General features: G+C 39.6%; 1 protein-coding gene across 1 annotated transcript; it reads right to left on the reverse strand.

Moving 5' to 3' along the window:
* Positions 1-2,352: 2,352 nt before the first annotated feature.
* On the reverse strand, positions 2,353-12,007 carry LOC134791817 (zinc finger protein 746-like). The gene is made up of 10 exons (XM_063762954.1): positions 11,775-12,007; positions 10,801-10,926; positions 9,970-10,132; positions 8,047-8,205; positions 7,506-7,613; positions 7,165-7,325; positions 6,900-7,044; positions 6,507-6,603; positions 5,793-5,986; positions 2,353-3,825 (listed from the first exon to the last, which is right to left on the reverse strand). Exons 2-10 carry the CDS (start codon positions 10,915-10,917, stop codon positions 3,680-3,682), a joined length of 1,290 nt encoding a protein of 429 aa, XP_063619024.1. The 5' UTR covers positions 10,918-10,926; positions 11,775-12,007; the 3' UTR covers positions 2,353-3,679.
* Positions 12,008-17,672: the final 5,665 nt, after the last annotated feature.

Consider the following 17,672-nt stretch of genomic DNA (forward strand, 5'->3'; position numbering starts at 1 on the left):
TAGGTTAAGTAAAGACATACTTTTAACAGTGTCGGCAAAAAAAGTATAATTTACCTTATAATTTATAAACTATTTTGTTTTAATCGCATGTTGAATGTTTTTGACGGATATACGCAAAATGAACTTTAAATAGGGGCCCAATTGGCTCATTTTCACTTTTTTTTTGTTAGTTTTGGATATGTATCAAAACTTATTTTTGTATAAACTTATTGTATTGTAAACTATTTAATCATGGTTTGATTGATGTTTTGCCTTGCATGATATTGTAAATACATATCTTGTAGATTTATTATGACGTAAGTTATTGATAAGGTCTGGTCCTAGGTTTCAAATTTAGCTGGTAATGTTCCCAAGGCCCATCTCGAGTATGGTATTACGTGTTAATACTTGGTTAAGGGCCACCCGTATTATAATGTATTAATTATACAGTTCACCTGTACAAACAAAAATAAAGTTACACATTTAGTCTCAAAGATGTTAAGGCAACCTTGTGGGATGTCAATCGGTGCCATAGTGAACCAAACTGTATCTTTATATAAAGTTCCTCTATTTCTCTAAGAAACATGTGATTTTGCCTAGTAAGTACAAAATGTCTTGAAGTACAAAAGGTAAATACATATTTTACGCACCTAAACTTTGTTTATTTTCGGGGTCTGACCTTGGCGATTAAAAAAAGATTATCGTCCAATATCCACTTATTTAGTATAATTAACTATAATAACATACATGACTATCGCAATAACAATATGCATAATAAACAATCACTCTATTTTTTAATAGAGTGTCCAATACTGATTGTTTATTATGCATATTGTTATTGTGATAGTTTTTAAAAATAGAGTGCCCAATTTTTTTAATAAAATTGGGCACTCTATTTTTTAACTACAAACCGCGTGTATTTTTCATGATCTACCGAAAATGCTGTAGAATATAAACCATTTTTAAATGTATGTACAGCACAATATTTTCTGGTTTTGCCGTCTTTGAGTGCATTGCACTGCATCTATGAGATTAGATGTAAGCGTAGGCATTGAATATTAGGTACTAACGTATAGAACCGGCACAGATAACCAGTATTTTGCGGCATGAGTTGTTGTTTTGACAACAAAAGATAGAAGCGGAGCGCTAGTCTCGCGACCTAAACACGTAAGCGCCATGAACTTTACGGCACTTACGACGTTTTGGTCGGGCGGTACAGGTTTACATCTTTCGAGCAAAGAGAATTTGAAATAGAGGCATATTGTCAAAGTAAATTATGTAGTCAGTACATTTACTGCCATCTTTCGACACAAATGAATAAAACTTTTTGAACGCCATTTGACTTTGATCCTTATTTTTTCACTAATGTGTTAAATTTGTTAAATATCAAAAAGTATCGCCATCTACTCGAGGATAGGCCAAAGGTATAGTGCCATCTTTTCGAGCGATGATTTCTAAAAGTTTTAATCATCTGTGTCGAAAGATGGCAGTAAATGTACTGACTACATATAGCTGATCAAGCAGATCTTGTCAGTAGAAAAAGGCGCGAAATTCAAATTTTCTATGAGACGATATCCCTTCGCGCCTACATTTTTCAAATTTGCCGCCTTTTTCTACTGACAAGATCTGCTTGACCAGCTATAATTACTACTTTTTTCTTTACTACTACTTTAACAATATTCCTCTAGTTTTAATTGTCATTGTTTCGAGTAATTTAACACATTCAGGGCCAACACACGGCGCGCTCATTCTTTCTTCCGTGAGGGCCAAGAACCCGATTGTCACTGTTCGTAGCGACTACGCGCTACTTACGGCGAAACCGTGGCTAGGCGCTACGAGCGTAACCCGTAGCACTTAGTGGCAATGAATGTGTTAAGATTCACGTTTTTATATCGATTTAATCAATAAAACACTGTAGGTATACAGATAATCATTTTATTAAATAAAGCGCGTCAAAATAACGGAAGCACTGCAGAAATGGTAACTATTTCATAGAATACGGCATTACGATATAATAAATAACTTAACCGAATAACTTGAAGTGGTAAATTATATTCAAGTACATAGGAAGCGTGTATAAACTAGGAGGCAACAAAGGAGCCCTTGATTATTGCCGCAGTGTTAATATCAAGTTTAACCTTTTCGACGCCATGTCAAACACAAAAGCAGTCACCCGGACGTCACGTCACCGAAGTGTCAAAACTGAAATTGAACTTTATGGATATGCACGTAGGTCTATGTTGCTCTGTGGTCTGTGACCGATTAATCTATCTTTGGCGTTGAACCTGCGGTGCGGATATATTGGTCATTGACGTCCAAAAGGTTAAGTTTCTGATTTAAAGAGTTTTCACATTGTCCGATCCGATATCGGATACGATCACAAAAATGTATAATTCTGAAAAGTACCTTTCTATATTTATTAATCCATTGATGACATGTTGAATTAATGTTCAAAAGAAAACTTTAAACCATGAAAGAAGGACTCCAACAGCTACCTACTTTTTTCAGTAGGCTTCCGTAGTTGTATAAGATTTAAGACACTAAAAGTACTAAAACAGATTTTTCTAGTAAATCTAGTAGTGAAAACTAAGTATTTCACTATATTAGAGAATCTGAAAAACTTTTTACACAGTAAATGTCTGTATGTATACTTTTGTACTTTAATTCTAAGGTTACGTTTTAAAGAAATGAACACAGTTGACATGGCTAGAACTAATTTACAAAAATATGGAAGTACTCCTATATCATTCTAGTTCTAGTGTTTCATTATACTATATCTTGAATGGTTTGAGTTATCCGACACAAAATGTACCTATGTCTGTACTATGGTTCACTTTATTATCTTAGAAAGTTATTACATACTTACATACTCATTAATAGTAAGTTTGATTTTATGTCAGGTTTGGGCGACAGTTAGATCTTATATAAAAATATGTCAAAATGCGCTATGACTATTAACTATAATATTTTTTTTACAATTTTAACCAATTTATATTCCCTATATAACAAGAACTGATATTAACTATATCCTAATATTGCGAACAGAGTATTTTATATTTATATTATTTTAGAATTTGAAAACAAATACATTACCTTAATATTTACTAACAAATAATAAAAACAACTCTTCTCAAGGTTGCCAACATTCCATTTAAATAGGTGTACTTTATTTTATCTAAATATTTTTGACGATCACAGTAATTTTAAATTATAATTTAAATAAAATCACATTTATTTAAATTTTCACAACATACCTACACCTAATATTTATATGCCATTCGAACTGTTACCTAACATTTTTATGTGATATTTGCGGTCTATTCTGGCAGTTGTTAAAAATGCAAAAGAAATAATGACAAAATATACATGTACCTACTTGTACACTGTATTTACATTCTCAATATTAGTAAAATAAAAATCAACAATTACCCGGGCCAAATATCGAATCGATCTTATTCATCAAAATCTCAGTAGGGCCTGGCCAAACTGGCAAACACCATGATGGAATATACAACTAGTAAAGGGCTAAAAAGCAATAATTATTAGTTTTTTAATGAGTACTTAAAGAGCCATTTCTTTTAGCTACAATTTTTTTTTCCACTAACTTTTAAGCATCAATATATTTGACACCTAACTCATCGAGTCAGAAGACGTCCTTGGCGGCCTGTATGAGCGTGATGAGGTCGCCCTTGTCGTCGTGTCAGGAGGGAGTGGGGGTGGGCGCGGGGCGGGCGGCGGCGAGCGGCGGGGAGGGGGGCGAGGAGGCGCGCAGCGACAGCTCCGCCTTCACGCGCCGCGCGATGTGCGACCGCGTGTGCTTGCGCAGGTGGTCCTTGCGGTAGAAACCTAGGGAACACATTGATGGTCAATTAAAAAATCGCCTGGATAATGCTAATAGCAATCATTCCATAGATATAATAATATACAGAGATACCTTCCAAGCGAGCTGTCACTGGGACCACTTTTGTTTAGTGTACGATTAACAATGTGGCCCACCTTGCTGTAGCCATGTCGATAAAGTCATATCGATAAACTATCGACATTTCTTGCAATTTTAATTTTACTTCAAAGGTTTAACGATACCTAAAATGAACAAAAACGCTTTTATTCTTTATTGTGGTTATCAGATCACAATTTTATAGTCACGCCCCAGCAGGGAACCAAGGGAAAGTTCAGATATTTAATTAAAATACATAAATACCTACTAAAATAGGTGTTTCGCAATAATTGAATTATTTTATTATATTATAATATATTCATTATCCATTAGCATTTCAATTATGTTTATGTTTAACGAAGATATTGAAGCTTCAATTAATCGCTATTGCGTTCCGCTGTGTAGCGTTTAACGATATTATTCGATATATAACATGATTAAAATCGACTTTTCACATCCCTAAAAGAGCACACATATACGTTTTCACGCACACATACACAACCTGGGTCTACCTAAAAAGGGGACACCTGGATTTGAAGTCCATCTTGTCAACAGTATGGTTGTCCTTTTTTGACAAACAGCATTTTTAAAAGAGCAAGGAGAGAGAAATAATACTAGTTGCTGCGCCGTCAAAGAGAACAGACAGCGTTGGGGCCTTGAATCATTCAATTCGCGCATAGCAATGCACGAATAGCATGCAATGCAAATGCAAGCTTAACGCTTAAGCCGCTGAACCGATTTAGTTGAAATTTGGTATAGAGATAGTTTTGAGTCCCGGGGAAGGACATAGGATAGTTTTTATGTCGGAAATCATCTCTGAAGAGAGTGCAAAGGGGAGTGGAATTGAAAGAGTTAATGCATTGCCTAATAATTGAAGTAAGCAATGCGCGAATTGATTGATTGCTATTAGCATTATCCAGGCGCTATACCTACTTTTGGTGCTGTCACTAATTCCACGCAGAGGAAGTCGCGGGCAAAAGCTAGTAATATCATAAATACGCCGCTGACGGGTGTCCAATGCTGTGTAGAATTGCATTGTCTATCTACATAATATCTCACCCTTGCCGCACTCGTTGCACACGTGTCTCTTCTCGCCCGAGTGTATGACGAAGTGCAGCGTGAGTTGCTCGCGCCGCTTGAACGCCTTGAGGCAGATGGAGCAGACGTGCGGCCGCTCCGGGTTGTGTCTGTATGTCTGCCTATCTGTCTGTCTATCTGTCTCACCCTTGCCGCACTCGTTGCACACGTGTCTCTTCTCGCCCGAGTGTATGACGAAGTGCAGCGTGAGTTGCTCGCGCCGCTTGAACGCCTTGAGGCAGATGGAGCAGACGTGCGGCCGCTCCGGGTTGTGTCTGTATGTCTGCCTATCTGTCTGTCTATCTGTCTCACCCTTGCCGCACTCGTTGCACACGTGTCTCTTCTCGCCCGAGTGTATGACGAAGTGCAGCGTGAGTTGCTCGCGCCGCTTGAACGCCTTGAGGCAAACGGAGCAGACGTGCGGCCGCTCCGGGTTGTGTCTGTATGTATGTCTACCTATCTGTCTGTCTATCTGTCTCACCCTTGCCGCACTCGTTGCACACGTGTCTCTTCTCGCCCGAGTGTATGACGAAGTGCAGCGTGAGTTGCTCGCGCCGCTTGAACGCCTTGAGGCAGACGGAGCAGACGTGCGGCCGCTCCGGGTTGTGTCTGTATGTCTGTCTGTCTCACCCTTGCCGCACTCGTTGCACACGTGTCTCTTCTCGCCCGAGTGTATGACGAAGTGCAGCGTGAGTTGCTCGCGCCGCTTGAACGCCTTGAGGCAGACGGAGCAGACGTGCGGCCGCTCCGGGTTGTGTCTGTATGTATGTCTACCTATCTGTCTGTCTATCTGTCTCACCCTTGCCGCACTCGTTGCACACGTGTCTCTTCTCGCCCGAGTGTATGACGAAGTGCAGCGTGAGTTGCTCGCGCCGCTTGAACGCTTTGAGGCAGACGGAGCAGACGTGCGGCCGCTCCGGGTTGTGGCTCTGCTTGTGGCGCGTCAAGTGGTCCTTACGCTTTAGGGCTGCGTTGCAGATGTCGCAAATAAACCTATAAATAAAGGCTGTTACAGTAACACTAAGTAAGCAGCAGTTTTCAAAATGCCTAGAAGCGTCGTTCACTGGCGTTTGCAAATCAAACATTTTCTTGACAATAAGAAGCAGATTCTAATGATACGAACGGCTCGCAGCTAGTGCATCTCACGTGCACCAATAAATGCGTTTAATTCCTAATAACACGACACTTAGACAACCTAATATGAATCAGAAGCGCGCACGAGGACCAATCAGCATGAGCGATTGTCTAGATCGTATCATAAATAATCAAAACCGTAACAAATAGGGCCCAGGTTTGCTAACCCGTCGGATCTGGATCGAGATTTGAATTCATTGAATCTTAAAAATAAATAAAAATTGTTTATTGCCAAAAAAAACGAAAACTTACAGTATGAGAACATTATTGCTTACAAACAAATATTAATATTAACTTTACTTTATAATATTAAACTTCGGGAATTTGAACAGTTTAGCTCAACACGTCGTATCCTCATATACTTGGAAGTGTAGCCTACCTCCTCTCCATGGTGTGTCCGACGAGGTGTTGCTCCAGCAGGCCTCGCTCCGGGTACGCCATGTGGCACTCTGGGCAGCAGTATAGAGTGCTGCCATCTGCCGACGCATAAACATATGTAAAGTCACCTTAAAGTACCTACGTAACGCTACTCTTCTAATGTTACAGTTATAAAAAGAGTCGGCCTGGTCGCCCAAATATACTAGCTAGTCTACCAGACAGGTTGGGGAGTAGATAATCGTAACGAATTCTTATTTTAGTAGGTACCTGAGGTATTAAAACAGAGCTTGAATACATTATTTTGGTGCCAATGCAATTTTAAGGCGTTATAATGTATAATGTAGTAGTTGACGATTGTGCATAAAAGGTACAAATAGCAGCTGCTGCAGCCTACCCAGCGCGGTGGTGAGGCGAATCTCTCCGGGTTTAGGCCGGGGTTTCTTCTCCTTAGCGGCTTTCTTCTTTTTCTTCTTCTTGGGCGGCGGCGGCGTCGCCGGCGCCGTCTGTACCACCACCGTGTTTACTGTGGGACTTGGGATCTGAAAAGAAACATACTGTGAGGAACAATAGTCTTACGAGTACCTACGCACTGTTACCCGACCTTGCCCGATCAACTGAGCAAACGTTTGAGTTTTGAGTGTTTGAGCGAGTGTACCGACCTGCTGTGCTACCGGCGCGCTAGGCACTTGCACCAGCACTGGCTCCTCGCGCTTGTCCGAGTACTTGAGTAAGTGGTGCAGCGGTAGCGGCAACGCCGATAAATAGTCGGCGACGCCGCCGCCGATCGACTGCCACGTCGCGTCCGACATGTCGCCGATACCTGCGTCACGACATACGACACTAATAAAAAAAGCGTTAATAATATACCAATACTTTTAGTTCGGGTGGCCGCTCAGTGAGCTAGTTTTTTAGACAGTGTTATCTCCGAAATAATATTGTTTATTTAATCGCCAAACCGTCTAAATTAAAAAGTAGACCAAAGCTAATGAATATAACTGACTGATGAACTCTGCGGGCACGGGCTGGCGCGCCTCCTGCTTGATGGTGCGCGGCTCGTGCAGCACAACCAGCAGCTGCTGCGAGCCCTGCTGCAGCGGTGTCCCACTCACTGAAACGAGAGGAAACATATTATATTATGCTTTTTTCCAAATGGCGCCATACTGTTTCCGAAAGGTTTAAAATCCATACTAATATTATAAAGGCGAAAGTGTGTCTGTCTGTCTGTCTGTCTGTCTGTCTGTTACCTCTTCACGCTTAAGCCGCTGAACCGATTTAGTTGAAATTTGATAAGTATAGAGATAGTGAGTCTCGGGGAAGGACATAGGATAGTTTTTATGTCGGAAAGTATCCCTGTAGAGAGTGCAAAGGGGGGTGGAATTGAAAGAGTTAATGCATTGCCTAATACATAATTGAAGTAAGCAATGCGCGAATTGAATGATTGCTATTAGCATTATCCAGGCGCTATATCTACTTTAGCTGCTGTCACTAATTCCACACTGACGAAGTCGCGGGCAAACGCTAGTAAATAAATAAACACTGACCTGTGATGGTCTCCTGTTGCTGCAGCATAGTAGCCATGATGTCTTCCTCGCGATACTCTCGTTTATCCTTCGGCTCCTGCACGTACGTCTGTCCGTACGACACGTTGCCTAAGTTCACGGTGGAAGATGATATCGCTTGGTACTTCACTCCGCTGTTCACTGGAACAAGGAATTTAAAATGAAATGGGTCTCTCTTTAAAATGAAATGGATCTCTCGCTTAATGTTTTTCCTGGTTGCGTCCTCAGCTTCAGAGCTCACGGTCTGCTTTCAAATTTTCTCCTCCACTTCATCTTCAACATACTCTTTTGTGAGACCATCCTACTACCCTTCGAGCAACACCGCGCGGCTTCCGACACGTCCGAAGGGAGGAGGCCAAGCGATATACCCAAGGCCCCAACGTTTTCTGTTCTCTTTGACGGCGCAGCAACTAGTATCATTTCTCTCTCCTCGCTCTTCTAAAAATGCCGTTTGTCAAAAAAGGACAACCATACTGTTGACAAGATGGACTTCAAATCAAGGTGTTATCGTTTTAGGTAGACCCAGGTTGTGTATGTGTGCATAAAAGCGTATATGTGTGCTCTTTTAGGGATGTGAAAAGTCGATTTTAATCATGTTATATATCGATAAACGCTACACAGCGGAACGAAATAGCGATTAATTGAAGCTTCAATATCTTCGTTAAACATAAAGAATTGAAATGCTAATGGATAATGAATATATTATAATGTAATAAAATAATTCAATTATTGCGGAACACATATTTTAGTAGGTATTTATGTATTTTAATTAAATATCTGAACTTTCCCTTGGTTCCCTGCTGGGGCGTGACGATAAAATTGTGATCTGATAACCACAATAAAGAATAAAAGCGTTTTTGTTAATTTTAGGTATCGTTAAACCTTTGAAGTAAAATTAAAATTGCAAGAAATGTCGATAGTTTATCGATATGACTTTATCGACATGGCTACAGCAAGGTGGGCCACATTGTTAATCGTACACTAAACAAAAGTGGTAACAGTGACAGCTCGCTGAGGCGTCATCTAAGTATATTATATATCTAATATCTATGGATATACCTTACCGTACAAACTACAAACCGTTCTGCCATTTTTTGCGGAAGGAATCGTGAACACAGCTGGCACACAGTCGCAATTTTCAGTCTTTTCACTCACTACATACAAAATCCAATCTGTGATGACGACATAAAATAACACCCGTCAAATACGAGGTGTGTGATACCTCGATCTCTTTTAAAGGCTCCTCTTCACGTTGGGCCAACGCCAACGAGGGACGCAGCCATGCGGTAGAATGAGATAGCAATATCACTTGCTCCCTCTAACGCATAAATGCGTCCCTCGTTGGCGTTGGCGTTGGCCCAACAGGAAGAGGAGCCTTTAGTGTACGGGCGACCCTTTTGGGTATGTGCTTCGGCAGAGAGGAAATAGTGCGAATGCAGACTCCTTTTCCGGTGTTACTCGAAGCTAATATTAGGTTACCATTTCTTCTTGTCTGAAGCCAAACATGCATATCAATTGGGCCAATTTCGGAGAGTCTACAGACGCAGCTGTGCGTTGTAGCGAGGTTGCTCTCCATCTAATAACTCTCCTTAAATCATACTTTAATAACTCGACTTCCACCTAATTAAAATTCGTCTACCGTCTGACACCGAATTTGTAAGCTAACATACACATACATATAGCGGTGTACAGGGTGGCTAAAAAAAATATTGCATTCCCGTTGCCAGGGAGGTTTTGGGATTATGCTGAGTAACTTTTACTATGGGACCAACCCCCAAATTGCGAAAAAAAAAAGTTGGCTGTTTCATACGTATATTTTGGCTCGGCCATTTTCTATGGGTAAGGGAGGGTAAAATTTTTTTTTCGCGATTTCGTGGTCGAACTCTAGTGGTTGGTGTAACTCACCGGTGTGTATGGGCGCTATCCCCGCCAGGGTGACGGCGCCAGCAGGCGCGCTGCTCACCACCACCATCTCTGCCTGTCGGAACTTCACGTCCACCGCCGGGACCACCATCTCCGCCTGTCGGAACTTGACGTCGACTGCCGGCGTCACGAACTGGACATTTCCCTGTAAATAAACTTGATAGGTAAAGCCCTTGCTACACGGTCGCCGACAAGCCCCCAGACCGCGTGGCCTTGGTCCGTCCCGGACCGTGTAGACAGTTGTTTCCAACAAAATTTGACCAAAACTGACCAAGGACAGACCAAGGTCAGACGGTTAGAAGGCTTGTCGGCGACTGTGTAGCAAGGGCTTAAGTATGTAAGTTGTCAGGAAGGAACACTGCCAGAAAAACAATAGGCCATTTTATAAACGCCTTCAAATACGGATTAAAATAGTATTTAGATGTTAACCAAGGATTGAAATATGGTGCACATTCCTAACGTAATATTAATGAAAGAAATTTAATAACGCTCGTCATGTCTCGATTCGTTACGATGATCCTTAAGCGCAGCCGGAGCAGTAGTGTAGTTGTTGGTTACCTACTGCAAATCTAATACCTATAAACGAGCAATTCTTGTTTAAATAGGTAGGTATATATTCGGGGATCTCGGAAACGGCTGTAACGATTTCGATGAAATTTGCTGTGGGGGTTTTCGGGGGCGATAATCGATCTAACTAGGTCCTATGTCTGGAAAAACGCGCATTTTTGAGTTTTTATATGTTTTCCGAGCAAAGATCGGTCTCCCAGATATTAGATATAAAATAAGAAATAATGAAGTGTTTATTGATTGAACCTGGTATCTCTCCTGCACGGTGCTGGTGCCCTCGTACCCGAACTTGGCGGCGAAGTGCTGGATGGTGGGGATGGCCGCCGCCGTCGGGATGTGCCCGGTGAACGGCGCGAAATTCATCCTGCTTCACTGCAATTATTCATTGTGATTTATTTTCTCCGGCGAGTCAATCAGAATAACTCACGCTTCCGTCACTTCTTTTTCTATGACAGGTGATCGGTGATCAGGATCACGTGTCACATAGAAAACTGAAGTGTCTGCTGGCTCTCCGGCCCGGGCCCGGACCGTTGTAGCGTGAGTCATCCTTAAAACTTATATAATCTGTTTAGGTACTAGCCGGCCTAGCCGCTGGAGAAAGTCAAAACTTTACAAAAATCTACTTTTTTCTTTCCTCTGTATTATTTGCGTGGAAATGACACTATACCTAATAACAGAACAAGAAATAGAATAAATATAATCCCATTTTTGTTGACATGCTGTATAAAATAAAACATTTAGAGTACTTATCTAAGTAGGTTAATTATCAAATTAAAAAAACGAGGGGGCAGAGCCTCAAACTACTGGGGATGAGGTGTACTTAGTTGCATCCTAGCATTGCGCGCCGTGTCTGCAACGTTTGACCTTATTGTTCATGCGCATATAATATGATATGATTCAATCCATTATGGAGTAGGTAAGATATTGACCCAAACACTTCGCTACAAAATCAAAGCATTGAAACCACTAGGGCCATCGCACTTAGCGATCTCGTGAACCAAGTCAAGGTTCCTGCATCCGTTCATAATTATCGTTACGCGTGGTGTGAGGACGAGGCAACCATGGGGGTGCTCACACCCTGCCATATTGCCTCACCCCAATGGCTACATTTCTATCGCTCTATTTTTACCGGCCCTCCCACACCACTCGCTTTAAACTCCTCTTTCCGTCACTCTACGTTTAGAGAGTTACACTTTAAGGGTTTATAAGCTAATTCTTACCTGTTCTGCGGGTTTGAGTTAAGTTTTCATGATGTTTTTCGACTCGGTGTTGGTGAAATACGGTGGTGTAGTAAAATGGCGGGGTGCGCAGCGCGCTGCGCGGCGGCGCGCGCATGGTGACTTGTTGAGGGCGAGGGTGCGCTGTCCGGACTCGTGGTATGGGTTGCTTATTAACTTACTAGCGACTTTTACCACCTTTTTAACACGTGTTCACTTGTAAAAATAATCAGTTTGTCGTTTAGTTGCTAAACTCGAGATGTACTAAATAATCTTTTGACCGCACCAGCTCGTAAAGGCTGTCTTTGTTTTTGAAAAACTGATGAGAAAGTGGCATTTTACACGAGGGGAAAAGTTACTAGATGCAGATTTTGAGTTTATTTCGTCATGTTGGCTAGTGGAATTGACTTTTAAATGATGATTATGAATGAGTCATCTTTTGAATTTGATTTGTAATAGTTTACAGTTAGTATTTTCCTCGGGTTGGTGTGGTTGGTTGGAGTGGAACTCGGTGGCAAAATTAGTTTAACCCTCGTGCCTTGAAACCCTCGCAACGCTCAATATTCCACACATTTTACTCCAGACCGCTCCCTCCGCCACTCATCATCTGGTTCGAAGGACCAATTCGTTTCTGATAGTAAACAAATAGTTACTCGTAAATATTAAAAGCCGGGGCCAAGTTTGTATCGGACCACGCACAATGGAGGGTTTGGCGGAAAACAATAAATCCAATACTTATCTTAGAATCCCGGTTGCATCCCGACAGATCCTCAACGTGGATCTTCAATGCTTGCTTTTGTCCTCATTTAAAATAAAAGCACTTGCACACTTCACGTTAAACTTCAGATGTGTTTGTATACATATTAAATTTGTCATAGTAAATTTTGTAGTCACAGTAAATTTACTGCCATCTATCGACAAAAAAAAAGTACTTAAATTCAATTCCGGAATTTTCGATATTCAGTGGTACCAATTCCGGAATTGTAATATCGGAAAATTTGTCCAAGATTCCGGAATTTCGAAATCCCGGAATTCCGGAATGCAAGCCCTACTCGACACACGACTAAAACTCAAAATGAAAACGTATAAAATTATCAAAAAAATGTATATATATAGTGATATATATGGATAAATGATTTTATTATTTTTATATCATTTTGACCTATGTGCATTCACTGATATCTATGTGTTAAAATTGTTAAATATGAAACGGTGTCGTCACGCCATCTAGCCGACCATAGGCCAAAGGTGTGTGCGCCATCTATCCGAGAATGACTTTTTCTTGATTTCCGAGGCACGTTTTTTCCTTAGACTTTGTTCATCTTATACGAAGTTACATGTCTTTGGTAATAGTATAAAGTATGGACACGAAAAGATCTGGTCATGCATGACACGGTAAATCTTTTAAATGAATGAATGAAATCTTTGGATGAACTCACAAACAACTTTACGTTATATTATGTAGTTTGATATCCACAAATCATTAAAAAAGTGCTGCTTGAAAATCATCATTAATTTAAAAGATTTACTATAATCATGCACGTCCTGATTTTTTTGGGGCTATACTTTTTTAAACATGCAGTGAGAAATGTCTTAATGTCCTTCGCTTAGCGCAGCGGACCGAAAGTTAACTCTTTCCGACCGGAGGGCAGAAAATTAAAAGTAACTATTACGTGTGTGGGAAAACACTGATAAATGAAATATCATGGTAAAAATCTGTGATTTTATTGTAATCATTACTTTGATGTTATCTTATTAATAAATATTTTCATACAAAAGTTTACAATTAGGTACACTCCCAACGGAAGCACTTACCCTACTCTTATACTTATAATACTTGCAACTAATTTCAAATACAGTAAAAAAATAAACTAGCCAATATCTATGGACAAAATACATTTTTTGAGAAGAAACAACTAGTTCATGCGAATAAATAAATACATTCGCATATAACCAGTGCCCTGTTTGTCAAAAGCTTGTAACTTGTAATACAAGTGGAAGTCCCTTTCTAACAAAAGCTGTCAAAAAGGGACTTCCACTTGTATTACAAGTTACAAGCTTTTGAAAAACAGGGCACAGGACTCATATTCCATTTAAAGAAAAGTTTGTTTTTACGTGATGCACTCGTCCTTGTATGTCACAAACATACCGTCACGTTCTTATACTAAATGGAAAGTCAGATACAAACATAGCACCTGGACAATATGTATGTACATCTGTACGTACACGTATCCCAAAGGAGGACACAGAGTCATTCGTTACATTTCAATATCATGGACCGGATATGACGGTGAATATTTAAAACTAAAATATTTCTTACAAAACAGGATCTAAATGAAGATGAATCATTAAAAAATAATGATTCAACTCTGCGATCTTGACATAATACTCGTCCCTACGTACATTTTCTTTTCTTCATTTCATACATCATCTCCGAAATCTCCAGTACATTGACAACATATTGCCAGACTGCATAGTTCTCGCTCTAACAAATAACTCTGTCCCTCGGTTGCGACTTCAGCTACCAATACACGCTTACGCTAAATAATAAAATCATTTACACCTACATTAAAGCTGACTTTGTTAATATCGTACGGTGCAACAGCGGAACATTTCATTACAACGAAAGAGCAAACAACAAATTATTAAAGTAACAATTGTAATATGTACTAAATTTCTGAAAAATGATCGAATTTAAACTGTTGTGAGACATACTATAGTTCGTTTTTTTTAGCATTAGAAAGAACTTGAAAGAAGGTAAGCGATCTTGACATGTCTTTTAAATGAAAAACGCTTTTTAAAAATCAGTAACTATTACTTATGAAAGCAGAAGAATATAAATTATCGTATTAGATTCATAATTGTTACATATTTGCCGTAACTTATTTTTAAAATGTGTTTTTCAATTAAAAGACACATCAAGATTGTTTACCTTATTTCTAATGCTAAAAAAACGAACTATAGCATTGAATAATTTTACGGTTTAGACTGACTTGTTTTTAGTCACTCGCGCGACATGTTCCTAAAGTGACTAAAAACAAGTGAGTCTAAACCTTAAAATTATTCAATGTTCTGAAAAATTCTCTAAAATCGAAAGGTTTTGTGAGAAAGACGTGTCCCCGCATATCATATTTGCTAAGTACTTACAAATCATACAAGCATTTCGAGTTACATATTTCACAGAACAATAAACGTAAAAAATTAGTGTATAGTTTAGCAATTTTGATATAGGTATACAGACGTTCTAAGCGTTGTTAAACATAACATAAATTATAATCCCTGTCCGACCTCAAATGGCGATTGGGAGCAAACTTCCTAATGAATGTAATATTGTCGATATTAACAGTACGTCGGGACTGGCAGTCGTGGTTTAAATATCACAGTAGGAATGATATTTACAATGACCGTTGCGGCTGACGGCTTTCCCAATCTCTAAATAGAATTGTTTAACACGTTCCTGGCCTCCATAAAACAGGAGGTTTCAATATTTTGTATGCAAGATATAGTCTGTTTGAATACATGTACCATCTTCGAGCAACACCGGGAAGGGAGACAATTCGGCATTCGCACTATTTCCCCTCTGCCGAAGCACAAGCCCAACTGAGCATAGCACGGTGCGTTGTGACACAAAAAGAGATCGAGGTGTACAAGATTTGTCTTTGATATGTGTAATTTTCTATGTAATTGTGTCATCATTACCGATTGGATTTTGTATGTAGTGAGTGAGAAGTGCGACTGTGTGCATGTTTCAAAAAATGGCAGAACGATTTGTAAGATATCGCTTGGGCTCCTCCCTTCCCACATGTCGGAAGTCGGTGTTGCTCGAAGTGTACCACAGAATTACTTTGGTACCCAGCAGGGAAAGAACACGCAACAGCAAGCATCCTAGTGTATTCTATTAACTCGGTTATCAATTTCGGCAAATTGCGAGGGAAAAATATTAAACATCAAATGAAGAACGAAATATTGACCACCGAAAACAGCACCCATCGTAAAAATAAACATATATACAAGAATTGAGATGAGATAGAAAGAGATTAGCGAAAGTCACCAGCCGTTCAAAACTGTTCAAATTTAAATTAAGATATTTTACAAAAATAATCTCTTACACTAAAAGACGCGACTTAAACTCCTCATGGCATAGAACTGAGAATATGTTGATATGTTGTCAGTTTCACATTCCTTGTTTAGAAAAAGACGCGTATATTTACAAAAATATCATAACTTATTCATTGTCATATTTTGCGTCGTTTTTGGAAATATAAGCCTCAAATCGTGGAAGTTCATTTCATTACGTTCAGTTTGTGCGAGTATTGTCATGTTACAATATTGAGCTAGAGTCATCTATCACCTTGTCATGCAATTACAATCTTTCAAGTCCATTAAAGTACAACATGAAATGTCATATTAAGAAAAATAAACTGAAAAAGTTCATAGAGTTAGACCAAGAGAAGTCTGCAACGATTTTGATGGCACACGCAGTGCAAGTGTTATTTATACGTCATAATTTCATAGAAATTTGACGATTAAAATAACACTTGCACTGCGTGTGCTATCAAACTATAAAAAATATACCTGACATGAATTATTTTATTCGAGAATACTAAAAAACCATGATTTGATGATCTTATTTACTTAATGATTTTATGATTTACCAGCATCATAATAATAATATTTATATTTCTCGATCGACCAAATAGCAACCATTTCTACCTCCATCGTTCAAAGACGAAAAAAGAAAACTCATACTTGTTTTGAACAGTTGTATTCTAAATAACGAATGTAAAAATATTTCATAACTTTCATGGAATATGTAAGTAGAACCATAAAAATAAACTATCTGATCGATCGAGATGTATACAGATACAAAAGTGTAAAATTGGTGTCATGTAAACATTTCATACTGATTCACAGATATGTCAAAGTAAAATTAGTTTATCCTAAGTTCTAATTTCAATATAAAGGCAATCTCGTTGCGACGGGCGCCTCACCCTGTGACCGAACTACCATATACGAATAGGTACCAAACATAGCCTGATTCGTCGCGGTTAAAGAACCACCATTTTCACCCACCACTGTCAAATACATCTGGGTAAAATATGGGTTTTTTTATAAGTTTTAATTTTGGCAAAAACGAGCTTAAAAAATGAGTGGCAATCTATTTAGTTTAGCTGCCTGACAAGCTGCTAGTCTTATACACAAAAGTGTGTTTAACCCTTTACCAGGCTGACATTTCACAAATGACAATCGTAAGTCATTCTTACTCATCGAAAATAGAACACATGTTTGAAGTGCCGTATGTGGGAAATATATATCCCTTAGCCTGGTAAAGGGTTAAATTTCGAAGACACCGCTCGCCTTTCTGGTTGTTGTCAGATCACGAGCGTTGGCCAATTTTCAGCCCAGGCTAGCATTACTTACGTCTTATAACTAATACATTCATGTATAAATGTGTCATTTTTCTGCTATGAATATCATAACAGCAATCTGCGTAAGACCGTCTAAAAACTGTCGTACCCGATTTTCGATGACAGCAGCCGTTCGTCTGTTCAGTACCGTCTTTACCATAAGAGCACACGGGGCCCGTGCCCAGGGCCCCCATCCTCAGAGGGCCCCGAAGGACAGACAGTAACAGTATATTTGAAACCCATAATAAATAGAAGATCATAGTAGAAATGTTTTACTTTAATTCGCTTTCTTTACTTTCCAAAAGGGCCCCAAATTCTTAGGTGCCCAAGGGCCCCAGCATAGCCCTGCCCTGCGTCTGTCTGTTCCATTATTTTCGGGTGGTTGGCTCAGTGCCTGTTGTGTGCGCTCGCCCGGTCCATTATGCTCCGGGAGTTGCCTCAATTATCATCAGATAGGTGTCGTGGTTACCCTGTTGGTGTTGGTCATTACTAT

Source organism: Cydia splendana, chromosome 6, assembly GCF_910591565.1.
Source record: "Cydia splendana chromosome 6, ilCydSple1.2, whole genome shotgun sequence".
In the NCBI taxonomy this organism is placed as follows: domain Eukaryota; kingdom Metazoa; phylum Arthropoda; class Insecta; order Lepidoptera; family Tortricidae; genus Cydia; species Cydia splendana.

What these genes read in the sequence shown, in the direction of transcription:
- LOC134791817 (XM_063762954.1), bottom strand. Translation starts at nt 10,917, where the DNA reads ATGAATTTCGCGCCGTTCACCGGGCACATCCCGACGGCGGCGGCCATC. An exon ending in GCAACAGGAGACCATCACAG is followed by an intron (nt 7,614 to 8,046) that starts GTCAGTGTTTAT and finishes CTCTCGTTTCAG; the next exon opens with TGAGTGGGACACCGCTGCAG. An exon ending in GCGCGCCGGTAGCACAGCAG is followed by an intron (nt 7,045 to 7,164) that starts GTCGGTACACTC and finishes GTTTCTTTTCAG; the next exon opens with ATCCCAAGTCCCACAGTAAA.